Genomic DNA, 9,774 nt, shown 5'->3' on the forward strand with positions numbered 1-9,774 from the left:
CGTGTCGCAGTAAGTTCTGGCACGAAAAAGATCCCTCACTGCTCAATGGCCCTGAGTGCCGAGTATACGTCAAAATTTGTAGCCCTCCAACGGCAAGTGGTGGCATCTCCATTTGAGCGAAAAATTGTCGAGAGGGACGTTAAACAACAAAAAATCAATCTTAAGTCACAGAAATTATCTTTAAGATCTCACTAGCTGGTTTTTGTCAATAAATGACTCAAATCACATCTCGAGGACAATCAAATAAGTTACAATGTAAACGAGAAAATATTAAATAAATAAATTGCATAAGTTGACAATTGACACGAAAATGTATGCGATTTTTTTTTTAGGGGGGGGGGGGGGGGTTGACTATGTCTATAGAGGATAACTTTCTCCAATTACAGTTCAAATAAGCTTTATAAGCCAAACTTTTAGAATAAAGGCACTATTTTATAATTTATACTTAAATGTACGTTTGCTTGGGGAGGAGGGAGGACACACACCCCCTTTGACCATGTTTATGCATGGGGGCTGAACATAATGTTACATATCTTCAATTCAGAGTTTGACCTAGAGGACCCCCACCAAGGCCTATCCCTGGATTCCTGGACCTAATGGGATCTCACAGCCGACCAACATACGCTCATACCTCCTGCCTCTGAAAATATAGTTCACGCTGCCTACAGATCCCTTGCTGTGGTCAACTGAAGTACTACAACAGTAAAAGGAAAGTTTCTTACATGTTTTACATATTTGACCCCGTCAAAAGAACAGCTTCCTACATATCGATCACAAGTACTCTCACTTTCACAAACTGATCTTTAATTAGGGATAAAAGTTTATTTAGCCAAAGTACTTTTACATTAATGTGGACAAGGTGCTTGGAAGTTACTAATGATAAGTATAAACTGGTAAGGACTGGTTGTAATCTGGACTGGTTTAATTACTGACGCCATTGTCTTAATAAACAGGAAGTTTGCCACCTATATAAATAGTTGTAAGCCCTCAAAAAAGACATGGTAATTGCTTTGCTTCTCACTTTATTATGCTCAGTTTGTTTATGGTATAAACTAGTTCAATTATATTTCTAGTATTTTTTTTAAGTCACCTGAGTCATTCAGATGACCCATTGCTATTTATTTTCGTCCGTCGTCGTGCGACGTGCATTAACATTTAAACATTTTCATCTTCTTCATTAAAACCGCTCTATCAATTTCGGGATGTAGCATGGATTAAGGAAAGAAATGAAAAATACAGGACCTGAAAGGGAGGGGGGCTAAAACCATCAAAATTAAAATGCAATCTTTAAAAATCTTCTTTATTTCTGAACATCAAGCAGTCAAACTGTTGGCATATTTAGAAAGCATTGAGACCTCTACAAAAATTACGAAATTCACATCCCCATGGTCACGGATTCTGGTGCAAGGGTGGGACTCATAAGATCATATGTATTTCTTTAAAAATCTCCTCTGCTCCTAAGTATAAAGCAAACAAACTATGTGCATAGCTATGGTGAATAAGGGTGCATGTTCCAAAATTGTTAATTTCATTGGTCAGAGATTTTGATGTTAAGTAGGGGCTGTTCTGATTTTATCGTAAAAATGTATTAATTCTTTGAAAATCTTCTTCTCTGTGTATTAATCAGATTAAGTAAGTAAATAATGATAAGGTTATCTCTTCCAAAATTTTTAATTTGTGGTCCGTGAGTCAGGGGTTCTGGTGTGAGTATAAGGTTATAATGATTACACGGGTGAAAATACATTAATTTTCTCTGCTCTCCTGTATATTAAGCAATCAAACTAAATGCAAAGCTATGATGAGCAAGGTACCTATTTTCCAAAATTGTGAATTTCACGGACTCCTCTGGTGTTAGGGCACGAGTCTATTGATTAAATATTGAAAATGCATTTAATCTTTGAAAATTGTCTTCAACTTAGTACGTAAGAATGAGAATCAAATATGCCTCTTCAAAAATTGTGAATTTAAAGGCCCTTGGTTCAGGGGTTCTGGTTCTAGTGGGGTGTTGAATCTACAGTAAAAATGCGATGTTGTTTTAAAAACCTATTATGATACTCCAGCCTAACTAGGTGGCAAACAGAGTACAAAATTGACATAGGCATGGGTATTTTTACCAGAATTTTGAAATTCTGGATACTTGGTAACGTGTTCTGGTGCAGAGAACGGCTCTGTGAATTTTTATTCTGATGAGAAAGGCAATTGCCCTATTCACCTATGATAAATAATCACTGTAAATAATGTAAAAGGTCAATTGAGCGAGAATTATACAAAAAAATTATAATATACATGTATAATATGAAAAGTACTGTCATAGTTTTTTTTTAATGGTCAGGTAGACAATTAAAAAAAGATACAAAATACCTTATCTTTGGACAAATGATGTTCATCAAAGACCAAGAGAAACCATTATGAGAGGGAAAATAAGATGGGCTTATTAATAGTGCTAAAGCATTATTTTTTGTTTAGGCTGCATGGTGATATGACAAATGGGGCAAGTACAGGCAAGTAAATAGATTTACTTTATGATTTGTTGGTGAGTACTAGACTTATCATTTTGTTGATCTCTATTCATCCCATTTTCTTCCTTCTAGGCAACATAGCTTCATCTATCAGTTTATTTTGTTTTTATTTTATACGTCAATGGATCCTATACAGTGTTGACCGTAAAGGTCCTTGGTTCTCTTTTTTCTTTCTCCAGAATGTACCAATATTTGTTTTATTACATTGTAAATAATATTAAATATTCACATTGCGTTTTTTTATTTTAGAAATTATTTTAAAAATTTCATACAGTTTCATGTTAGACTTCTCTTCTCTGAATTGCTTAATCAATCGTAGCTAGTGGTTTTTTTAAAATCAAGCTCAAGTTCCGGTATAACGATGCTCTTTTCCTGACCGGCCTCCTTACAATTGGCCATACAGAGACAGGGACACTGGTGTGTTTTGCTAGAGATCTTACATTAGATACGATTCCTGAACAAGAAGTCACACTTGAAAATATCGCACGTTTTTAGTAGAATTTTTTTGGGAAAATTGGAAAGAGATCAGCAGAAAATGTAGGTTTGGCATTTATCAAAACATTTTAAGGTACTCATAAAATGCCTATATACAGTATCTATTATTCTTAAAGGTTTTAAACGAAGATCAGAAAGGAATTGTCTCAGTGAATTTAATATACCTGTGAAATGTGAAAACCCAAGAACCAATCGCTCAAAAGTTATGGCCAAGTTAAAGTTTTTAATAGTAGGTCAAACTCCAAGGTCCTGATTAAAGTGTCAAAATTATTTGTATTCAAAGAAAAGTTTTTTTTTCCAGAAGGAAAACACCTATGTAAGCCTTAATACCAACTGTTGAAAAGTGATTGCCAAAGTTAAAGTTTGGTATTTTGTTTGCAAAAGTCTGTCAACTCCAAGGTCAAGAGGTCAAATATGTTGTACCCAATGAAAGGTCTTGCCACAAGGAATACACATGTGAAACAAAGCCATAGCTCCGACCAATCAAAAGTTATGGGCAAGGTTAAAGTTTGTGCAGACAAACAGGCAGGCAGACAGACGGACGGACAGGGCAAAAACTATATACCCATAAATCTTAATTATATTTAGATCCAGGGGGATAATTCAATCCAATAAAAAATCAGTGAAATCAATCTTATCCTGGTAAAGAAATGACTGAGGTAAGGTATTTTTGGATTGGAGTAAAATTATATGCCAAAATAGAGGCCAGGCCATGTCATGGGGGAAGACCAGGTTTTATAGTATGCTAGTGATTTATGCCTCAGGATAAGTAAATTCTGGGGAATTTCATAAAGGTTCCTCAATTTACTTCAATCTTTTGAATATGCAAGGGATAAAGAAATGAGTACCTATATTTGTAGCTCTTTTACAGGCAATTCCTAGCATACATACATGTATCTGCAGATTCACCAAACTCGATTTGAATGAAGACAATAATTATACCGAAGAAGAATTTGCCACCCTGATACAAAACACAGTGCTAGTGGTATTGGAGGAACTATTTGATAAACTAGACCAGAATGATGGTGTGTACATTGAATAGGATTCTTTTAATATAATCGAATGTTACGCATTGCAACATGATGTATCAAGATAATATGATTTGAGATAAAGGACTTAATGCAGACCAACAGCCCTGGCGACTAAATTAGTTGCCAGTTAGAGTCTTGAGACTGCAAATAAATCCAGCGTTTCTTTGAGGAATGTTATGTATCGGTACTTATGAAATTCCAAATGGCCACAAAACCCCAAGAAAATGTGTCTTTATCTCAGTTAAATCCTACAGTTCTTACCAAAACTAATCTTTTATACTTCTGTATCATGTGTAGTTTTTTTAATTCGGAATGATGATTTATAATGAATTGAATATTATGCAAATAAATTTTTTCGACTATTAATTTTCTTTTTTAAAAATTGCCAATAACAAAAGATGTTGCATTTCAGAACTACATATAAACACACAAATTCTTATTCATCTCACCTCATATTAGGAAACACGCATCTCGTTCTATAAATTTCAAAACTTTCATGTTACAAAAACTATCAATCTTGACTTTCTGTGAAGATGTTAAAAAATATATTGCTTAGCACATACTGTTAGAAACAAATAAAAAAGAATATTAAGATTTAGAACATTTTATTTAAGGATTATACAAAAGGTTTCATAAAAAATGAAGAGAAAATAATAAAAGTACAACATTACATGTACATATTTTAAATTGTAAATTTGGCAAAGTAATTTATGGTAATTTTCAGTGTTTTGTTTTATTATTTGTGTAGAAATACTGCTTTGGGAAAGCAATACATATTATAGTGAAAGTTATTCTAATGTACTCTGTTTTTTAAGCAAGAAAATTTAAAAAGTTTCAAAATCCTCTAACTATTTTCAAACTGTGTCTTCTGTATATTCGTCTTCCTCCAGGTCTGATTTGCCGTTTTGCTGGTTGTATGCTAGATGAAAAAAGTAATTTTAAAAACAATCAATGAATAAAGTTATCATGTGTCAGTTTACAAATTAAGCGAAATGAAATTCACTATAAAGTATGACCCTTTCTTTATCATTATTATTGATATGATTCGATAAACTTCATTTACTGCCTTAGGAAGGTGGGAAAAAATAATTATGAAGATAACGAACAATAATCTAGCTCTAAAGTACATTTGAACACAAAAATTTGGGTAGAGGGAACACGGACCTCTAAATACAACAAAGGTTGGATCAGGTTCCATGGAAGAGTAAGCATGCCTTGTCAGGGACCACGCCTGCCGTGTGCTCCTTGACAAGATCGAGCAAATGGAAAAGTCTGAAGATGATTCAAAGCCAAAGAATTGACCTCACAATTTGTATGAAAACGTCAGCCAACATTGGACTTGACAATTGCATTTGCTAACCAGGTCATTGTATCGACCATAGATTTTGTAAAATGTTGATTTTTACCGGGATTATTGATATCCCTGTATAATCCAATTACATGTGTATTTTTCAATAGCTTGGCTCGTTTTAGAAAATGTCAGTAGTAGAGCATGTTTTTGCTTATCAACTCAACCAGGAGATATGTACTCTATATACAGGAGATAATGATATATTGTTCAATGAATAAGGCAAGTTCACGAAAGAAAAGTTGACGTCATCACGTTTATCATAAAGTTTTGTTGTAAGGTTGCCATTAATGTCTTTTTCTAGCAAAATATCCAATCAATTAAAATCAATTAATAAATGAAAATATATACTCTTGATTGATAAAACGATGTCGATATAACTTAATGTCAAATTAAAGGCCACATCAAGAGATTTCTTTTCATGAAAGAGGTTTTGAATTAATTTTACTTCCCATGGATAAATATGTAGGTTTACTAATAATGGGGTGCAATAAGTATCTATATGAATTCAAAATTTAAAAAAAATGCATAAATATGTCATAAAAAATGTCAAATTGACACTTAGAAAGTAGATAAACCCACCTTTCAGGTCCCCAGTACATACTTCCTCATACAAGTCCATGTACTCCTCTTTTGTCACGGTATCATCTGTGAGGTAGAAAATTGTGATTTCGCCAACATTTTTTTTTAATTTAGGTAAATAGTGAATCTAATTTCGTTTGGAAATTGTGCATCTTCTTTTTCTAAATGATTATTTTTACTATGTGTCATAAACTTTTAGATATTTTCTCATTACTATGATTCATTTTTCTTATATCCATTTGGTTACTTGTAAGCAGCAAGAATCTATTTCAATAAGGACAATGTATGTTTAATATACACACCATTGTTTTGATCTAGCTGTTCAAATAGTTCCTCCAGCTCCTCTAACCCTGTGCTTTGCATCAGAATGTCTAATTCCTCCTTGGTAACATTGTTGTCATCATTCAAATCGAGAGTGTTGAATCTACATATATCTATATTAGGTATTGCCTGCATTGAAGAAAGTTTAATTACAGATAATCGTTATTTTATCCATTTCTTATAAAAAAAAACTTGATTACGTTAAAAATTGACAGAATACTTTTCTAACAGTAAGATTAATTCAGTCAAATGCTATGTCTTGGATATTTTGTTTATAGTTTTAGGCATACATGTTTTATCAATCCCCTAAAGTTTACGATTATGAACCTACTTTTGATAAACAGACTTCATTTAAATAAGAAGTAAATAAAAAGGAATCATTAGTGAAACTGAAATGAAGCAAATTGCATGAGTGTATTTATCAGCTGTACGATTTTCAAATATTCATAATTATATTGTTTGCAATAGTTAACTATCAAAATATCCTTCACATTATTTTCCTTTTATAAAAACAATAACAAAAAAAAAAAACTGGAGAAAAAAGTTAACAAATGGGCATCAGGTATAAAACTTTTTTTAAAAAGGAGAAACTATTTAAAAAGGGATCGGTGTTATTAGAACTTGGGATATTAGTGAATTTTGATATTACGAGAATATTAAAACATACGTTTTCTACTGATCGCTTTCTGTCTTTCCTAAACATGTCACGAAATACTTGTGCAATATCAGCTATTGTAATCAAAGTGTCTGCAACCCTTGCTGCTCTACTAAAACCTCTAGATCTGGAAGAACGCCTTCGGGACCATGCTTCTGTTTGGCCTATTGTCAGAAGACAAATCAGGAAGAGAACAGTGAGGTAACGGGAGTTGAGCTAATTTTAAAAAAATAAACTTAATGATGACTTTCAGAACTTAAAAAAATATGCAATTATTATACCATATATATATATATATATATATATATATATATATATATATATATATATATATATATATATATATATATATATATATATATATATATATATATATATATATGAGGAAGTTACTTTTCCTTTTCGTGCACTTTTTTAAATTTATAACATGAAAGCACTTCTATCAAGTTTGATTAAAATGTAGAAAAGGCAAATATTAGCTGAAAAAAAAATACACAATAAATTAAATATTCACAAGTTTGTAAACTGATGATATATGATATAATTAAACGTATGATATAATTCAAAAACAAAGCAAAATTATTATTGACTCATTCTCCTACCACATCAAATTAGATGTAAGCATGCTTAAAAAAGCAATTACCATGACCACAGATGATGCGTCTTAACTCTTAGATGAAGATAGATGTTTCTTTTGGGACGTATTTATATTGCTGGCAAACTTCCTTGTTATAACAACAATGACATCACAACTTCGGTATCTGCTTAAAAAATTAAGCATCTACTTAATATCTACTTATAACCATTAAATAACTTGTTTCTTATCACACTTATTTAGTAGGATTTTTGCGTAATTAACGGTTGTCGCTACTTGAAGATATGTGCCTTGTGGTGAAACTACTTTAGAAATGATTCTTGGAAAGCTGCTCTTTTAACGAAGTCAAAATTTGATACATGTTAAAAGCCTTAGCATAAAATTCCCACATACACTTAATGTACAATTATTATAATACTTTTATACTTTGAAAATTTCCAATAAGAGAGAAGTTCCTCGTTGGATAGGATTTGTCTCTTTCAAAATAGTATCTAATTATATGTATTTTTATTATCAAAATAATGTATTAAAGAAATAAAGATTTATATATTATGAGTTAGGTGAGGATTACTGATTGCTTAATCATATTGTTTTACAACTCCCTGAATATACATTAAGGTCTATTTTGAAACGTGAAGTTTTATATCATTGTCTTATAAAGGCATTCGTCAGTATATAAATATTGAAGCAGTTTGCTTTTGTATTGCTTAGAAACTAGAACTTGTCGCTTTTTAAAAGCCCTTTAGCTGGATCAGTAGTTGCAATCAATGTAAATTCATGAAAATGTAAATTAAGGCATGTGTTACATTTTTTTTTTTTTTTTTTTTTTTTTTTTAATTGTTGTTGTTTTGTTGTTGTTGTTGTTTTTTGGTTGGTTTGTTACCCTGGTTAGAAAAAGAAAACAGTTATATTAAATAATGTTATCTTTTCCCATGTATTCTCATTCAATATATAATGTAAGTTGTTGAGCTAATAATATAAAATACCTGGTAAGAATCCATTTTAATTCAAAGTTTATTGATAAGAAAGTCGTCAATCTTATTACTAGTCACTATTTACATAAAATATTAAATGCACTGGATTTGTAGTAACAGCATTCCCCACCAATTCAATACCTTTTTTTCTTTATTTAAACAATTTCGCATAATTATAATTCAAGTTTCAGATTTCCTATAGTTAAGGATTACTTAGTAAATATACACCATGTAAAATTATTTTTTTTATAAGTAAGACTTTTTTGATTGCTTTTTTGTATTATTATAAAGTGATTAAAGGACTGCAAAAAAATCAAGTCTTTCCATGTATGGTACATGTACTGCTCAATTCCAAATTTGTTTTTGTATTGCTTACAAACTAGGACTTGAGTATTTGCAATAGATTTAAATATCTATACCAGTGACAAGTTGTATGGTGTTGTGTCGATATCTGCAAAAAAAAGATACTCAAGCAATTTGGTATCTCAATGTTCATAGACATAAAATTTCCCGATTCTCACTTTTTATACCCACTGCTTTAAATGGATCGAGGTGGGATGTGTACGTCTGCGTGCCCCATATACTTTGGTACGCCCATCACATTTCCGGATATCCGTCCAGATCACTGCCTAAAAATTTTGAGACTTTCACAGAAACTTTAAAACAAAGTGCCTTTGTGGCCTATTTTACGTTTCAATTAGACAGATATTCCGGGTTTCCCATAGCAAAGCATAGACGATGCCCTTTTTCTACATGTATAAAATTGTGGGTATACGTACCTATCTCTCATCCGTAATTCCTCCTATGTCACTGAATAAAACAAATGAGACCTTTATAGAATCTTTATTATAAAGTGTCAACTTCCACCTCCTATTTTATTATTTTATTTTTCCTCTAGAAACATCTGGAGCTTTGCATAGCAAAACATAGACACTGCATGCTCTTCTTTTTAAAACATTGGAAGTACCCAGTTCTCGTTAGCCACTGAATAAAGTTAATGAGACTTTCATCTCAATAAATTTTGAGCAATAAAATTGATTATTTTATATATGGGTTTTACAACTTAGATTGTTTTTAATGAGAATAGATAGGGAAGGAGACTAAATATAACTCTCATATGCCTCTAACCAGGCTTTCAAATAATCCAGCGTGCAACACATGTCTAATTATCATTTTATTTGATAGATTTACAAATCATTGCAACTATCGATTGAATGTTCGGACATATTTTAATTGGAAAGTTATATAAGTATA

General features: G+C 31.6%; 1 protein-coding gene across 1 annotated transcript; it reads right to left on the reverse strand.

Annotated features, from left to right (window-relative positions):
• Window positions 1–4,899: 4,899 nt before the first annotated feature.
• LOC133190678 (uncharacterized) lies at window positions 4,900–7,077 on the reverse strand. The gene is made up of 4 exons (XM_061326370.1): window positions 6,964–7,077; window positions 6,278–6,425; window positions 5,976–6,041; window positions 4,900–4,964 (listed from the first exon to the last, which is right to left on the reverse strand). The coding sequence occupies exons 1-4, from the start codon at window positions 6,997–6,999 to the stop codon at window positions 4,900–4,902; spliced, it is 315 nt and encodes a 104-aa protein (XP_061182354.1). The 5' UTR covers window positions 7,000–7,077.
• Between the last annotated feature and the right edge of the window lie 2,697 nt (window positions 7,078–9,774).

Source organism: Saccostrea echinata, unplaced genomic scaffold (genome assembly GCF_033153115.1).
Source record: "Saccostrea echinata isolate AGI-Se365-2 ecotype Australia unplaced genomic scaffold, CSIRO_AGI_Sech_v1 ptg000022l, whole genome shotgun sequence".
Classification (NCBI taxonomy): domain Eukaryota; kingdom Metazoa; phylum Mollusca; class Bivalvia; order Ostreida; family Ostreidae; genus Saccostrea; species Saccostrea echinata.

Excerpts from the sequence above, each read along its gene's own strand:
- LOC133190678 (XM_061326370.1), bottom strand. The coding sequence starts at position 6,999 with ATGTTTAGGAAAGACAGAAAGCGATCAGTAGAAAAC. Across the intron at positions 6,426-6,963 it reads GAAAGCGATCAGTAGAAAAC|GCAATACCTAATATAGATAT; the intron begins GTATGTTTTAAT and ends TCTTCAATGCAG. Across the intron at positions 6,042-6,277 it reads ACAGCTAGATCAAAACAATG|ATGATACCGTGACAAAAGAG; the intron begins GTGTGTATATTA and ends TCTACCTCACAG.